The sequence below is a fragment of the Monopterus albus genome, unplaced genomic scaffold, assembly GCF_001952655.1.
Source record: "Monopterus albus unplaced genomic scaffold, M_albus_1.0 scaffold22.1, whole genome shotgun sequence".
In the NCBI taxonomy this organism is placed as follows: Eukaryota; Metazoa; Chordata; class Actinopteri; order Synbranchiformes; family Synbranchidae; genus Monopterus; species Monopterus albus.
In genome coordinates, this window is record NW_018127902.1 from 1,898,535 (window position 1) to 1,916,356 (window position 17,822).

General features: G+C 39.0%; 2 protein-coding genes across 2 annotated transcripts; both read right to left on the minus strand.

Moving 5' to 3' along the window:
* Positions 1–267: 267 nt before the first annotated feature.
* LOC109956844 (tensin-4) lies at positions 268–9,158 on the minus strand. The gene is made up of 12 exons (XM_020594258.1): positions 8,906–9,158; positions 7,507–7,843; positions 6,808–7,154; positions 6,618–6,713; positions 6,326–6,457; positions 5,278–5,370; positions 4,644–4,721; positions 4,464–4,526; positions 2,032–2,203; positions 1,830–1,898; positions 1,457–1,486; positions 268–1,245 (listed from the first exon to the last, which is right to left on the minus strand). The coding sequence occupies exons 1-12, from the start codon at positions 9,141–9,143 to the stop codon at positions 1,089–1,091; spliced, it is 1,812 nt and encodes a 603-aa protein (XP_020449914.1). The 5' UTR covers positions 9,144–9,158; the 3' UTR covers positions 268–1,088.
* A 4,826-nt stretch (positions 9,159–13,984) lies between these two features.
* ccr7 (chemokine (C-C motif) receptor 7) lies at positions 13,985–17,581 on the minus strand. The gene is made up of 3 exons (XM_020594215.1): positions 17,500–17,581; positions 15,686–15,735; positions 13,985–15,399 (listed from the first exon to the last, which is right to left on the minus strand). Exons 1-3 carry the CDS (start codon positions 17,513–17,515, stop codon positions 14,332–14,334), a joined length of 1,134 nt encoding a protein of 377 aa, XP_020449871.1. The 5' UTR covers positions 17,516–17,581; the 3' UTR covers positions 13,985–14,331.
* Between the last annotated feature and the right edge of the window lie 241 nt (positions 17,582–17,822).

Genomic DNA, 17,822 nt, shown 5'->3' on the forward strand with positions numbered 1-17,822 from the left:
GCCTAGTTTCAACCAATGACTGTTGGGTTTTAAATGAACAAAATATGTTGGTTGGGTGACTACACTATGTAATGTGTTATTGTGTACAGTGGGCCAATAGGCACATGACGCATACAGCAGCAGAGCAATGTGAAGTGTTTTTACAAGAGTAGGTAACACGGCAGCAACTCTAACTTTTCATTGTTAGAGAGTGAGTGAGAATCAAAACAAACTAAGGCAGTATGCACTCCTCTTCTCCCGCCACTCCTCCTTGCCCCTCATGCCCTGTCTATGAGACTACATCATATGTTGTCATGACAGTCAAAATAATTCAATATAAAGGTACAAAATTTAATGCTAACATTAGCTTGATAATGATGCTGACATATGCATGTTAGCTAACTATTTAGGTGTCTAGCAAGAAGAAAGCCACGTCTGTGTCAAATTTTAGTCCTTTGGATGCTTCTTATGCTCTCCATCTCTGACATGCAAATCCAATGTTAACTCAGTTTTTGTCACACGCTTTCTGTGCTATAGTACACAACCTCTTGGCTCAAACAGCTTTGCTGCCATCCTGGGTTGTACCTGCAGAGGGAGCCCCCACAGTCTGTCTTTGAAATGAGCCATACTGATTTGAAAAATGCATCTTATTACTTCAGATCATGTCTGCATGATCTGTTACCCTGTCTGTAGGACATGCAGACAGGGTAACCATCTTCAATTGCAGTAAGTCTCCCTCAAAACTCTTGTAAAAAAACAAAAATATGCCCACATTTTAGACTTAGTCTTTTTAGATGGATGAAAAATCTCTGGAGTATTGTCACTCAATCTGTTACTGCATTCAGCATGTTTTCAATGACCCAAACAAACCTATGTTGCATACTGTGCTTGTGTCTGAAAAACTCTAGCTACTTTAACTTTGTTAGATGTTGGATAGTACTTAACTCTTCAGTAGGGGAGCTTTTCAAAGTGTGGTAATCAACCCTGGGTTTAATGCTATTTAAAATTTGAAAAGGTACTGCTAACCGTGACACTGGTAATCGTTTCATCCATAGGCAGGAGTAATGCTCACAATGGCCACTACATTGAGCAGGTTACTTAGGAGGGCATTATTGCTGTTTAAACTGTCTCAGTCCTTGTGTGTCTATGGCAGCCTCAATAACCTCAATGACTTTGCTGCAAGGCTGCAAGGGTTCATATTCAGCAAAGACGTGACACACGTTCTCCATGCCAGATTCTGTGTCTTTCACCACGAAGCCAAACATCCTGTTGGGACAAAAAAAAATAGATTAAATTTCATTTGTACAGAATTGAAGTACGTGAAGAGATTTTTTTCAAATTAAAGTACAAAAGATATGAATTGCATTGGAACCTGAAACCCCTACACATCATTGCAATACACTGAATTTACAGTGTATTACAGTATATTGCACATTGCAAAGTGTACATAAGCAATCAAAAGCAGTCAAAACATTACCTTGCACCAAAACTGGAACCTCTCACCCACCTGTGAGAGTAAGAAAGTTTAAGATCAAAAAGATGACTTTTGCCTTCATCATGTCTATTAACAAAAATAATGCTGACAGTGACCAGTATACATGTTCCATATCAGATATTTTGACATCATAAAACAACTGTAATTGATTTTTTTAATGACAGCCACATACAATTTAGGTGTCTAATGTTTAGAGTCCTGTTACCGTTTACTGTCAATGATTTGATGATTTATGAGGCCTTTTTTTATAGTTAGCAACATGAAACAGACTGTGACCACACTGAATATTATCTAATACTGTTTCCAACAAAAATGCATATCATTCTCAAAATGAATTGCTTTTCTGTATACTCACAGTCGGTTGTCTGGATCTTCACCACAGTAGCTAAGCATGTGAGCAGGGTAATGTCGTCTGAAGAACAGCCTGCGAAGAAATGAATATGGTGGTTAGAGATGATCAGTCTTCACAAAATGCTGCACACCTAAACCACATATCACAGCCACCTTGATTTAAGTAACATCTCAGTAACTGGTTGACAGGATGTGTCTTATCTTACTTTCTGTTGATATCTGTGAGTGTTACACCCTTCAAAGACACCTTCAGGTTGACTACAGTCGGTATGAAGGAACCTGGGGTCTTCTTAAGTGTTGAGGACACCGCCTTGTGCACTGCACAGGGGCCTGTCAGCATCTCAGTGGAAACAGCATTCAGGTAGATGAAATTGTAAGCTATATTAGAGACAAACATGATAAAATGGTTAGAAATAGATGCTGAATGCACATAGTTCACATGCAAACCATTCATTTTATTAAGTCACACTCCTGGATTGTTGGGTGAATAAACCTCTTTTCATTCACAGTGGGAAAACAGACTATTTATTACATGTTGTGGTGAAAAGTAACTAAGTACATTTACTCAAGTACTGTACTTAAATACCATTTTAGGTACTTCTACTGTACTTTAGTCTTTTCAGTTTACTTTGTAGTTTATCATATTTCAGAGATAAATTTTGCACTTTGGCTCTACTACATTTATTTGGCAGCTACTGTGTGTTTATTAATAGCTTTGCAGATTTTACACACAAAATAAACAATCAAATCAATAAATAATAAAAAAAAATGAAGCCATTACCTTCAGTAAATTGCATAACAGTATTATAGTGTCACCTTAACCAGCAACACAGATAAAATATAGAGTAGATACAGAGTAATGCATCATTAATGATAATGTAGTAATAAAATATAATAGACTGGGGCCGTTCTGCTCCCTGACAAGTACTAACAAGTGCTAATAAAAAAATTCCAAAAGGACAATAAACTGAACTATCAATATGTACTTAAGGTGGTGGAAGAAGTACTCAGATTCTTGGCTTAAATAAATGTAAATATACCACAGTATAAAAACACTTGAATGAGAGCGGTGCTCAGTTCTTCCACACAGAATGGATAGCAGATGAAATGCTGCAGTGGAGATAGGGAGGCCAATTTAAACATATTGCTGAAGTTTACAACACTTGTTACTGTAGTTACAATAAAACCTATGTGAGTAAAAAGCCAGTAAGAGTAATTTATCAAAAAACTATGCTAAACAAGTATAAACTTGCAGAGAAGCCATAATAGCTGGTAATAGTCAGCCTGTTATATGGTCTTCTGGTCTCCAAATTTTTTTCATTGAGTATCACAACTAAAAGTAAACATGGACCCCCTCTACAGCTCTAGCCTTTATAACGCTACAGTGTTAGGGAGAGGGGTTATGTTAGGAGCCATGCTTTTTGTATATGTACAGTGTGTTATTGATGCATTATTGCGTTCATCAATTTAATGTTGCAGCTGGTAAAGGTAAAGTTTGTTTCTTACCAATTTGTACTTGCCCTACATTGTAATAAGGAACTATTTGATGTTTGAGCAATACATCAATTGAGGCGTTCTTTGGTGTGAATTGATCTTAAGTTGTTATGTCTGCAGTTCCACCAGTGAAAAACCTCAAGCGTAGCTCCCTCTCCATGTGCCATTATTAATGCCATAGTTGTATTAATATAGACCACATATATAACAGAACTTATAATTTGAACAACTGCTGAATAGCCTGTGAATTTTTCACTGAGGATCAATAGTCTTATGAGTATTTTGTATAGTTAATCTGATTCTGAAAAGTTATTAGTAATTCCAATTACTATAATTACTTTACAAAATTCTCAAATAAATATAGTGGAGTAGAAAGTACAATATTTTCCTCTAAAATGTAGTGAAGCTGAAGTATAAAGTAGCACAAAATTAATATACTCAAGTAAAGTACAGATACCTCAAAATTGTTGCCTATTTCTTTAAGTACACTACTTGAGCAAATGTACTTAGTTACTTTCTATGCCTGGCTAATACCATTTGTACCATTAATAAGCTAATGGTCCTGTATGTAATATAATGCCGCATCCTTTAATGAGGATGATTAATTACACCTGTGTGTGCTTTTGCTGCCAGAACGGATCAAAATGTCTGCTGCTGGGAGGGTTTTATTGTTTGACTGGCCCAGAAAGCTAGCAAGGCTGGAGTGGAAACAATAGTGAGAGTGAAACCTACAACCACACCTGTTATTAATCTGGTTTCTTATTGTATTGGCTTCAAGATAACGTTACTGAAATGGAATCTTTAATGGCTTTCCAAGGAGTCCTAAAGATAAAAAACAAGTTTCCAATGTTACTTAGCCAACCTCAGCTGGCAAGTGTTGTAGCACAAGCCATTAATATGACTGCAGAATCATGCTACTTCAGAAGAAGAAAAGGTAAAAACATAATTTAATGTAGTTTATTATTTTGGCTACTTTTTTGAAATGTATTTACCCTTAAGTTCATTTCCATACTCCTTGTTTTCTTTGCAGTGAAGTGGCACTTTTGAAGTGTTATTTGAAAAGAAACTTAACTTAGCATTAAACTTTGTGTTATACTGTATGTTAAGTTAATACAAGCAGGTAGGGATAGGCACATTTTCTCACCTGTTTTACTCTTGTCCTCTGATGTTGGCTTGTCATTTGCCTTCTCTTCTGTTTTGCCCAAATCTGTGCAGGCAAGCAAGAGACTTAGGTTCTCATTATTCTGTGCTCTCTCTCTCTCTCTCTCTCTCTCTCTCTCCCTCTCATACACACACACACACGCAACCTTGTGTCTGAACTTACCTTGAGAGTGGAGCCGTAATTTGCAGGGTAAAGCATAAGCAGAAATAGTGTGTTGGTAGACCAGGGCAGAGAGACTACCTGCAAAGGTAACACCAAATCATAGCTTTGGTTATGTACAAGTATGACTGAGAAATCTGTCCTCCTATTCTGGAACACCAAAGGTCGGAAAATGTTTAAAAATTCACACTGACAGAAATATTTTAGGTTAAAAATAACAGGCTTATTAATTCTGGTTAAGTATACTTTTTTTGCACTGTGGAGATTTTTCATAGTAAGTGATTTCCATTTCTCTTTATCTCAGTAATAAAATTAAAGATCGACTTCTGTGGAAGCAGATAAGTCAGTGCATACTCATTTCATTCTTCAAGCCCATAGGCTCTGATAAGCAAAAAGAGAGCCACCACAAACCCTGATAACGATTCTGTGGTTGTGAGAACACACCCGGGGAACTCAAATCTTAAAATAAAGAACAAGATCCACCCACTGCCACTTGCAACCCAAAAGACCAGACATGACTAACTCTGATCTAGTGAGACAGCCAGACCAGGAGTTGCCGTCATACTGAGTAGGCGAGTGAATATGAAGTGTTTCTGAAGGGAAACTGGAAAGTGTTGTTGACATTTGCAGCACTTACCAAAGTATGGTTCCTGAGAAGAGCCTTTGATGCGCACACCTTTAGCTGATGATTCAATAAGGAAGTGTCTGACAAGATCTGTACCGCTCTCCCCTGTTTTAATAAAAGGAAAATGTCAGGATAAACAAGATTTACATGCAGTCAGTGAAATGAGTGTACAATGTATGTTAAAGTGACATGATAAAATGCACTGGTGGTGGTTTCAAATGGTTCATGATTGACTTATTACTTTTGTCCTGCACCACACGATGGGATCCCATATTAGCTTCCAAGGTACTAGACAACAAAAAACACCAAGATGATCACACCTCTGCTCTCTCTTAAAAATCATATTTAATATAAAGCTCTGTGTAGTAATATTCTTTCATTTGAATGTAATTTTTAACCTTTGACTTATTTTAGATTCATTTCTTTCATAAGGTCTTATAGGCTAAAGCTATAAAAAAATTTGTTTGACCAAGTTTAAATAAGTCTAAAAATTATTCCTGAAAATAAATTGGAAGCCAAAAAGAGACAATATACACAACATATATTGTGACATCCCTTGATTATAATAGTGTTCTCTAAAAACCCTTGGGCGACGGATAAGTCACCAGAGGAATAATGTAACAGACAGTGTACTCTGAGCCTGCACACACTGAAATGCCTCCTCACATGTCTTTCATATGCTGCATTACTAAAAACGTTTCGTGAGTGAGGTCCATTTTGTCTTCCATTGCTTAAATTGCTGTAAACAGCTGGTTTTCTTGTGTTTTTACACAGGGTATAATGTGGGTGGAAAAATACCAGCTCTGTCTCCTGCCTCACCACAGATAGCTGGATGTTGCCCATTCACATCAGCAGAATTGGGCAAGTGATTCCCTGTGCCTTTTAGGCATAGACTGATGTCAACAGCAGCGCTGTGCCACACTGTTTGTCTTTGAATGTTCAAGCTGTGGCATTCAAGCCCTTCTCTTTCCTGTGTCTGGTCAAACACTGCTGTGACTTTTTGTAATGGCATGTCACTGAAAAAGAGTCAGAAGGTCAGACCACAGCACTGAAAGTTTACCTGGGTAGGTAGTAACAGTGAAATTGGTGGACGTCTGGTCCAACTTCATGGCCAGACCGAAACTGCCTCTGTAGGAAGTGCTGTCTCTCACCACAAATGTTCCTGCTTCCTTGTCCTTTACCAGTGCTTCAGCTAGAATGAATTATACATCACAGAAAACACTTAGTAACAGTTGCAAATGTGTGTTTTGAATCCTAAATCCCAAGACCAAAGCTAGATCACCCAAGGTGAAATAAATTCAGATCTAGACTTAAGCCCTTATGTCTTTGTGGTGTTGTTTTGAGATTCTCACCTTCTGCTCTGCTAAAATGTGGACGGAACCAAAATTTTGAGGTGTCCATGACGAATTTCATTGAGGGCTGGCTGCCGTTAAAACGGGCTTGGAAACCTAAACAGTCATAAAAATATGACAGTGGGGTCAAATAGTGTTTAAACTGTAGTAGCTGCCAGCAAACTAAACTAATATGACACCTGTGACTCACTGTGAGGAGACAGCGGTTTTGAGTCGGCACAAAGGACGGGCTGTGCCAGGGGAATTTCTGGTCCAGGAGAATGGATGTGCAGATCTGGCTGCGGTTCACCATTGACTAACAGCACAGGAATGTCAGTAAAAGACCCAGAGAGTGAGGCAGGACAGCTCTGTGCTCCTTTGCTGTGGAGCTCTTGCAGATGTGCTTGCTTTGTCAGCGAGGGCCTGTCTGGGTTGTGCCTGTGGTCAGATGTTCCTGTTCCTGATGTCCTCACTCTGGACCCATCACTGAAGGAGTTGGATGGGATATTAAGGATTAACTCTGGAGAGTCAGCATCTTCACTGGTCAAGGACAGGTTGCTATGCAAGGAGGGAAAAGAAATGTTTAAGATCCAACCTCTACTCTTAACATGAACTTGAACCAAGCAAAAAAGGGGAAACATTTGTTCCATCCTTTAATTTGTGACATTGGAGTGAAACATAAGGGAAAGATCGCCCCACATTTTCTCTGAGAATGTGGTTATATCTTCAAGTTCATGACTGGTATTACTGCCATAGAACTTTTGTTTTACTGCAAAATCACAAACATCAGTTCAGTAAGTCACCTAGTGAAGTGGCCCTGGTCAGCCTCTAATATGTACAGAGCTTTGTAGCTAGTTTATGAAATTGCTCCATATAAGATGTATGCTAGTGACAGGTGTTTGAGTCTTACCTGCCCATCATGTAACTGGTGTCTGAGCCTGGTGATGTGGAGAGGAGAGAGGCACCACTGTTTCTGTTGGAATGTAAGCGCAAGGGCCCTTGGAAAAAGGCAGCGTCATGCTTTGATGAGCGATTTCGTCGGGGTGCACTTCCACATGGCAGCGGAGGCAGGAAGGATGTAGGGGAGCTGGAGAATACCAGGGTGCTGTGGGGACTGCAGCTGAGACTGCTGCTGTGTGTAGGGATGGGTATACTGGGTGACAGAGATGGGGCCATGGTGGGTGAGGGCCTGGGAGAACATCCTCTAGGGACCAGCACGCAGTGAGAGACATCTTCATCTGAGTATTCTGAGGATGGAGAGCAAAATGCAAAACCACTGAAGAAGTATATTGCAGGAAATTTCATGAAGCATGTGAAACGTGCACATAATTTTACATAATGCATATTTTGTGTGATTTCTTTGACTTCATGCTTTGGTTTTTTGTCAAATGCACTTGGCCTCCATAAAACACACATCCACTAAAGCCACAGTTTTCCTGCAGGTATCTGCTTGCACAACTCAGGCCATGCCTTCCAAACTAAATACTTTGAACTCTGCATTTCTGCTATTGCAATAATGCCAGATCACCTAGAGAAGTCTCAACTTGTTCCTGTGCACTTGAAAATCACTGTTTCATTGTGTTAATGGGCACTGAGCGCATGTATCTCCTCTGAAAAACATTATAGCCTGTAAAGTCTGCAACCAAATTTACATAAGAATGACTGATGTTTACAGAGAAATATTCAAATCTGTCAGACCTTAGGTAGCTACTGTGGTGTGTATTATTACAAGGGAAAATATCATGTTTGATAACAAGAGGAAAGGACGACTCATCAGCACAATGCATGAATTTTCTCTTTTCTCATCAGTCACTTGATTTCCTTCAAACCTGTCTCCACAACATATACCACTCAATTTCACAAGCACACAGCCACCCCAAAGAAATGAGCAACAGGAAATCCATTTATATGCTTTGTTGACTTTTCTACAAACTTTCTGATGAGAGCGGGTCTGCTGTACCACCCACATGTGAAACTGTTTGGCGAGCTTCTCTTCTTCATCTGTAGCATAATGTGCAGGGTGTGGTACCAGTCTGGGCTGTAATCCCAGAGCTGTTGTAGTGGTGCAATTACCCCACTGATTAAATCAAAAGGCTAGGTCAAATTTCCAGAGCCCCAGGCTGTGTGTACTGTTAGTTTGGTATGAGTTACTATGGCTTTACTGTGCTCTGTGTCACACCTCTGTGAGTTGGCAGCTGTCCTCTGTTGACCTTGTTGATATGGTTAAGTAAGAAGTTAGAAAATAGAAATGAAAGTTTGCAGTGTAGAAACAAGACAGTGTGTATAGTGGCTTTGCAGTCATACTGCACCTGCAGGAGGGCTGATGCATGTAGGACTTTTGTTGACCTGAATGGGTTCAAATGTGGGATCCAGTTCTAGGATCAGATGGTTTAGAGTATCTAAGGAAATGTCGAGATCAGGGTCACCATGGTTACTGCAGGGCTTTGTGAGACTGGGATGTTGTGCCGAGTCCAGGCGAACTGTTTGACCCACTCTTAGGACGTGATTAGGAATCATGTGGGCCATGCCTTTAACTGTGGTCATCATGTTATGGGAGCTCACAGTCTTCTGGGACAAGCAGAGAGAAATTGAGAGAGATTAGTTAGACTGTCTTCACTGGAATAACAGACCCAATCCCATCATTTAGTTTTGTTTTTCCAGATACTATTTTTATGATTAAACAACAAAATGCCAGCATTTGCACTGCAGCAGCTTTCAGATGTTAATAGTTTTTCACTAGTGTTTTTCCCTTCAGTCACACAGTTTTGTTTTAAATTAGGTTAGTTCATCACTGTAAAGTTTTCCTATGTAACCTTTTTTATTTTTATTTATTTATTTTACCTTTATTTTACCAGGAAGTCCTATTGAGATCTCTCTTTTTCAAGGGAGACCTGGCCAAGATGGCAGCCATACACATTTACACCATATTAAAAACAATACAAAACAATATACAAACAACCATTCACAAAATAAACACAATGGACTACATGTCTCCATCACCACATTCTTCATGATGTCCTTAAATACTACAATAGATATGAATGTGTCCAACTTTAGATCTTTCTGCAAGTTACTCCATGACCATAGTAGACCAATAGTAGGAAAACGCAGTTCATAAAAATTCAAGGTACATTAAAAAGTAAGCACCTGGATGAAGAGCACAGCTGGTAACCAGCAGAGCTAAGACAGAAAAAGGTGCAAAGAGAAGCTGGAAGTTAGCCAGTATCACTTTATACCAGTGTTGTTGTCTGTGAAGGGTCAGTGATGTCCTTCCCACTAACGCCTAAAGAATGCAGTGGTGAGTAAGAGACTTTGCATTTGTAATGAAACACAAGGATGCACGGTTCACCGAAGCAAGACTTTGTAAAATAGAGGAGGTTGTATGCATTTATAATATACCTGTATGTATAACATAATCAGTCTCAGGTAGAAGAATAGTTTCCACAAGACTTTTTTTGGCATTTTAAGTAAAACAAGATTTCTTTCTAAATTAAAAGCCAATCTTAACATTCAGCTTCCTAACTAGATTAACAATATGCACCTTGAATAAAAACCTATTATCTATCCACATCCCCAGGAACTTATAGGAGGACATTCTTTCAATAGATTTTCCATCAGATGTGAGAATGCTACAGTTATCAAGCAACTGTGGATGTGTTTTTGAGAGGACCATGAACTTTGTTTTTTGAGCATGTAAAATCAATCACATCAACTCAGTAGAGTCATTTGGAAAGACTGAAATGCAGTCTGATGCTCTTTGGCTGCCTGTGAGTCAGAGGAATCAGCACACAGGTGTATTCTTGGTTCAATATTCCTACCTAAATCATTTATAAAAATAGAAAACAATAGGTCCCAATATGAAACCCTGGGGAACACCTTTGGTTATCTCAAGAATATCTGATTTATGGCCCTATGCATAAGCGCACTGGGTTTTATCTTCAAGATAACATTTGAACCATTTAAAAGCATTAGGAGTGAAACCAACATTCCCAAGTTGCTTAGGTAGCAGTTCATGGTCCACTGAGTCAAATCCCTTAGAGAGATCTACAAATAAGGCAGCACAAGTCTACTGACATTCACTGGACTTGAGCGATAATTCACTTGAAAGGTGATATGGTCAATAAAGAAAATAAACAATACACATCCTGGAATATAGAAGTCTGTATTAGGTTTTCCACATTTCTCAATCCCAGCTTAAACACACTCAATGAAAAATGACCCCGGTTGAGTAAGTAACTCACTTCAGTGATGATATCAGCATGAATCGCTGCTGAGGAAGGGTGTGTAATGTATGAAGTGGCCACCTCACACTCCCTCTTTGTGTTGCAGACAAGGCTTGGGGCTCAATGAGTCACCCCAGTGACTGGTGGTTACCATGACTACACTAGTGTTTCCTATAACAGCCAAAACTTTGGGGGTGAACATAACATTTTGGAAAGTGGTCTATCGATGAAAATCCCTACTTATGTTTTGTGGCAAATTGAAATTATTCATAGAGGTTTTGTACTTTTGAGAAGAAGCCACTACATTTCATAATGTTCACCTTGGTTAATAACAGAGTGTGTGCCATGAAGTACAATTGGCATATGCAACTTTTAAGTTTCTCAGTCCTAAGAAATGACAGCATACATGTGGAGCATCATAATTTGCTTTATGTTCATGCTACCACATACTGCAATAAAATTAAAACAGTTTTAAGACTGCCTTAATAATTAAGAGGAAATAGTGCAATCCACTAAAAATGAGCTACTGTCGATACATTTGTTCAGAGCTGCTGATACAGTGACTAATCAGGCATGTTATTACTGCAGCTATGTCTTATTCTATTGCATGTCGTCGTAAGTTAAGGTAAAGAAAGATCAACTTGCCTTATTTCCTCCTGCTGTCGTTCTGCTTTACTCTCACACTGTTCACCGTTTTACTTTGATTCTTCATGGGTTACATGGCTTTACTAATGAAGCCCAACCCTTTTCCCGGAGAGCCTGTCAGCAGCAGGGATCACCTGTCCCTATGACTTCAGCTGATGTTGTCATCTCAGCACAGTAAAGTCTATGGCTGGAGGGTGTCGTGATGAAATCAGACAAATACACAAAGCTATGACTTAACCAGCTCTAAAGAAAATACTTGTACATGTAATGTTCTTCCATATTTTTAATTATGTGCTTGCTTGAATAATACTCAGCACTATTATTACTATTATTACTCATTTTCACCCACCTAGTGGGTGCATGTTGACAGGAGAGTGTTTGCAGTGGGCACATGGAGTTTGACTGCACCATTCCTGTGTGCTACACTGTCACTGGTCATCCTTCACTGACTCAGTCACTTTTTATCTGATTTCCCTCATTTTACAGCTGATGCAGTTTTACAAAGCAAGTAACGTTTTTTAATGCTACTGAACATTTAAGTTTTATTTGCCACCTCATAAATGTGCATGCACCTTTGACAAAGCCTTTCCTGAAGTGTAGTGATTTTATCTCTGAGCTTAAATCATAAAAAAAGCATTTGAGTCTAAATTTCATCTGTTCTCTCGCCTGTAGTACAACAGATGATTTTGTAATTTTACTGAATTGAAAATAGTTCTGATCTCTCACCTGTAGTACAACAGATGATTTTGTAATGCATGTTCTGGGTGTTTCAGCTCATTTGAACCTGAAGCTCTAGTGCTCTTCTAGATTAATGATGGTATTTGTTGTGTAAAGGAATGTAGAGGGACTAAGCACTTGTCACTCTCAAACGATGAGTCTCTATAATCAGGTAATAAAGAATTCCCCTGGTGCATTTTTGTCTAATGAAGCAAACAGACCTGCCTTACTCACTACTTGTAAAATAACACACCTCTCGTGATTTCCACACTCATAGTCAAGGACTGGGAGGATTTTATGAGCACACTCAGCACATCTGTGGACACTCTCCACCTTGTTCTGCTTGGCAAATCTGTGCCAATTTCTCAGAGTGCTATAGTCAATAATGTTCCCAGATATGTTTGTCCTGACGGGCACCTAACATATGACCTTCTAAACATAACTTGCCCACCTCTGCTGAGCAATGTTGAACTTCCTTTCTCTGTCAAATAGTTTCAGAAAAGTTGGCTGAGAAACTTGGCCTCTGGAAACATACAGTATGTCTGTCTGTCTATCCCATCCTCATGAAAGCGATATCTTAGGAACGCCTTTAGGGGATTCATCCAAATTTGCCACAAATATCCATTTGGTCTCATGGATGAACTGATTAGATTTTGGTGGTAAAATGTCAAAGGCCAATGTCAGAGTGGCCTCATGTCCGTCTTCTTCGTCTTCAGTATCTCTGGAACACCTTGAGGGAATTTCTTCAAATTAAATGCACTTGATATCTTTTATTAAATTCCTTCAAAGTCTTCACTACATATACTCAGGTATATGGCGGTATAAGGCAGTAATTCCAGTTAATTAGGGTAATAAATCATAACAGGCTTCAGTAGAATAACAGAACCACAGTTACATCAGCACTTCTCTATGCTGCTAAAAGGCAGTCTTTACTTTGAATCTAATTCAGATACAACTTATACTGTAAGATTACCAACACAGACATTACATAATTCTTCTGGCTCACAGTTCATAACACTGGCTTTAAGTCAAACATTAGATTTGCTTTAAAATTCTTCACATACAGTCAGGCCAACACAGCCTGGCTGCAGCCTACATTTATGACTTCAGGATTCATTAAGCCCTCACTGCTGTGACAGTTTTCCCATGAGATTATTATTTTATCAACCTTTCTGGGTGTTATGATGTTATTAACATATTAAACTTTAATTATTTATCTTTCTAATTATTTTTTCCTCCTTAACCAATAGTGATTACAGTATATGCTTTATTGGTTACTTACCTACAGTAGCAACCAAAGCTCAAATTTCACAGCCTATGACCAATAACAGTTCTTCATGTCCCACTATTTAGCAAAGTGTGAGTGATCAAAGTCGTGACATGATCACGCGTCTTGATCCGGGTGTTTTTTTCAGCTACTGTAAGTTTAATAAATGTAAATAGCATACAATACAGAAAATATTAAAACATATTAATGTACATGATTGATTGATTGATTTTATTCTTTCAAACATGCAGAACAGAACAAATGAACAAATGACAACAACACACATAATTACACATATCCAACCAATGCTCATCCAAAATCAGTTTGCTTACACATATTACATGTTTGAATGGAGTAGGAAGAAGTCAGACTTATCCAGTCCTACCCCATGACATCATATTATACAAAATTTCATGCATCATTGGCTGCAAGCAGTATCTCTACGTGTGATCCCTATACCCCATCTTGTGCACAACTCTTATCGCTCTCTTCTGTAATATGTACAATGGTTGAAGTGAACTCCTGTATGTATTTCCCCAGTTTTCAACGCCATACTCAAAATATGGCAAAATCAATGAAGAATACAAAATGCGCAATGCTTTAACTTGGGTGGTGTTCAAATGCTAAAAGCAATAAAAGTTAAAGCGGTGTAGATTTTTTTTCATTAACACTGAATTTCTTCAAACACTATATCAAATTTTTAAAAAGTGATCACCCAGACCTTGACAACTACAACAAAAAACAGTAAAACTTCACAAGAACATCATTTATATGATAACTTCTGCCTTGTACATGCAAAATATATTGTTGATACGGGCTTTCTATCCTAATGCCCAGCAGCACCACATGGTCTGCAGGTGTGGATGGGCTGTCATCAGCAGTTTTAAGGTGAGAACGTGGTGGTGGTCTCAGTGTCAGTAGCTGCTGAGCTCCTCCTCCTGCCACAGGTATACCTGTAGAACCTCTCCTGGCTCATGCAACCAAAGTCCTTCAGTAGCTTCAGGAGGTCATGACGAAACTTCACACCAATAAAGGCATAGACAAAGGGGTTCAGGCAGCACCTCAGGAAGGCAACAGACTGGGTGACATCAGTGGCATAGAGGAGTCTGTTGTCATAGTTGCAGTCTTTGGTCCCCCCTTTTGCTGTGACAACCGTGGTCCAAAATAGGACCAGGTTGTAAGGCACCTGGCAGAGCAGGAAGACAGCTACCACAGCCAGAATCACCTTGATGGCCTTATTTCGTTCAAAGTTACGCGCCTGGCAAAGGGTCTGGATAATGCTGCTGTAACAAAAGGTCATGACCAGCAGTGGGAGGGCAAAAGCCAAAACAATCTGGCTCGTCTGGATGGTGACACGGAGCTGGTCAGTGTTGCTGGAGTAAGGGGTGCAGGTGTTGTTATTGATAGTGGTATATGACATTTCTGGAATGGAGAAGATCAGTGCCATCACCCAAATGATAGCTGATGACACCTTGCTGAAAAACACTGCTTGTGAGCGGTGGCGATGTGCAGAGACAGCTTTGGAGATGGCAAAGTAGCGGTCCACGCTGATGAAACAAAGAAGGAACATGCTGCTGTAGAAGCTGACCTTGTAAATAGTGTGCATGAATTTGCACACTGCCAGGCCCAGCACCCATTCTGCCATGGAGTTGGCCGCCCAGAAGGGGAGCGTCAGAGCAAAGAGGAAGTCTGCAAAGGACAGATTGAGCAGGTACACATCCGTCATGGTCTTCAGGCGCTTGAAGTAGAAGAAGGTGAGGATGACCAGGAGGTTCCCTGCCAGTCCCAGAATGCAGATGATGGAGTAGAAGGTAGACATAAACCAGAGGCGGAACTGGCGGTTTGAGTCTTTCCCACACACCTCAGGAAAGTCGCTATAGTCCACAGTGGAGTCGTTGTATATGTCGTCATAGTTTGTGGTGGAATTCTCTTCATAATGAGACAAGCAAGACTGTATAGACAGAAGAAATGATAAAATAAGAGCACCAAGTAAATGAAAAAAAAAACGACTATCAGATGTAAATCAGGAAACTTGTGCTACCTGCTTTTCCCTGCCCCCTGACACATTTTACTTATTGGTACACCTTTACCAACCATTTTCTAAGAGACAGTGGTGCTTCTGCTCAGAGGGCTGTGGATGGTGACCTGCTGTTTTCACCTCTTTTGGGTACAAACAGTGTACTACCATCTTGTTTACAGTTGTAACAAGAGGTGCTGTCCACGTGTGTTTTTCTTACCTCAAAATTCAGTAGCCATATCAGCACAGCTACCAGAGGGCTTTGGAGATCTGAAGAACAAATGGAGTGCATTGTAAGAGCATGATTTCCAGTATCCTTAATAAGCACAGTGGAGTGCGGACAATCAGCATGTCTACTGTTAGAGAGCAGTTTAAGGGATACCTTAGGTAAACACCCTAACCTTTAGTCCTTAGTATGTAATCGAACTCGTAAAATGTTGATGCAACCAGTAGCAGCTTTTCATCAGACTGTACCTGCCTGGTACATGTCTACATCTTTGAAACTTGTAACCCACACTTTCTGTTATAAAAGTGTCGTTTCAAAGCCCAAACTAACTAGAGGAGCATTTCTTGAACTTAACAAAGTTCGTCCAGATCTATATAAGACAATACACTGTTTTCACAGGGTGGGTAATACTCCTTATTATAAGTTAACTAACCTTTAGCCCAGTAATCGGTGGAATTTCCCTTTAAATGTTAGGCCACTGGTCATATTTTCTGTTTTGACTGTTTTCACAGTATTGGTGACGTCTTGTTTACTGATAGAAGTGTCAGGCTTTCTGTGTAGCCAGTGTAAATGGGGTTTCTTAATATTAGTTAGCGCAAAAAAAGTTTGTTTCATATTTTTATAAAAATCTCTTAGTAGTGGTTGTTATTTATTAAGTATCATAACAGTGTCATTGACACTGTTCAGTCCAGACTGCACCTCTAGTCTGAATGTGATATAAACCAGTAGTGGAAAGTAAATACATATACTCAAGTACAATTCTGAGGTATTTTACTTTACTTTAGGTATTCACATTTTTTGCCACTTCATACTTTGATTCCACTACATTTTGGAGGTAAATATTGTAGTTTTACCACTATAGTTATTTGAGAACTTTAGTTACTTGTTTTTTTTTTAGAATCAGATTAATAATACAAAATACAGCATAAAGACTATTGATCTCTGGTGAAAAATTCAGAAGCTACCCAGCAGCGTGTAAAAGTCATTCAAATTGTATACATATTAACATTAGCTCCACTATACCAGTAAAGTGACGCATACAATAATGGACCAATAATCATAATCCAGTAACATAATATACAAAGATTAGCCATTTAATATAACGATTACTTTTACTTTTTATATTTCAAGTATATTTTGATGCTAATACTTTTGTGCTTTTACATGTATCATGTTGTAACATGATTAAAGGACTTTTACTTAGAGTGTTTTTACAGTGTGGTATTGCTACTTTTACTTAGTTAAAGGATCTGAGCACTTCTTCCACCACAGGATGAAACTCCAGTTTACGTGTTCTTGCAGGAAAAATGTAACTAATTGTTAAAAATTATATTTGTATTTGTTCTTGTCAGTACTGATAGTGGTTGCCAGGGCTGTGCTACCCTCGCAGCAGTGATGATTGATAAATGACTAAAGAAACACAGCTCTTTACGCACACATGAGGTCAGACTCACAAAACGTGTCTGTGTTGCCGCACTACTCTGTTACCACAAAGTAGTGAATGCAAAAGCTGCAACAACTCTCGTACTGAGATCAGTGTCAATCAGTTCACACAGATGTTACCTGTTAAATGCTGTCGATAAAAGAGCGTTATTAGTTCCTGTTCATCACAGTAACTCTCCCCGTTTAATTTCATATAGGCTGCAAGCAAAAGTTGCAGTTTTAACATGCCTAGGTTTAATGTTTGTGTTTTTATAAACAGTCATTTTAATGCCTTTTTTACAAGCATTCATTTACCTCAGTACATACTCATACACACATGGCATGTCCTTTTAACCATCTTAGTTAAACTGTGATAAGGTACTCACCATTGACAGAAGTCATGTTGACTGAGAGTAGTACGCTGCAGGTAAAGCCACTAAACACAGAGGAGCTGAATGCTTGTGTTTGATGGTGGTTTCCCCTTGTTGAAGTGAAAAGAGAACATGAACCTGCCTCTTTTCCCTTTAGCCTTCAAGTATCATATGAGCTACCAGAGAAAACCACAGACACCTACATAACTAGAAACAATATGGCAAAATAACAGAAACAGGTCTCTGTGTAATCTCTAATCTGACAACACTGGTTCATAATGTTACATGTTGTGTTTCTTTTAACTGTATACTTCATGGCTTTTCCTAAGTAAATGGGA

What these genes read in the sequence shown, in the direction of transcription:
- LOC109956844 (XM_020594258.1), bottom strand. Translation starts at nt 9,143, where the DNA reads ATGATGACCACAGTTAAAGGCATGGCCCACATGATTCCTAATCACGTC. An exon ending in TTCTCAGGAACCATACTTTG is followed by an intron (nt 4,722 to 5,277) that starts GTAAGTGCTGCA and finishes TTACCTTTGCAG; the next exon opens with GTAGTCTCTCTGCCCTGGTC. An exon ending in GGTTCCAGTTTTGGTGCAAG is followed by an intron (nt 1,246 to 1,456) that starts GTAATGTTTTGA and finishes TTGTCCCAACAG; the next exon opens with GATGTTTGGCTTCGTGGTGA.
- ccr7 (XM_020594215.1), bottom strand. An exon ending in TATGGCTACTGAATTTTGAG is followed by an intron (nt 15,400 to 15,685) that starts GTAAGAAAAACA and finishes CTGTCTATACAG; the next exon opens with TCTTGCTTGTCTCATTATGA.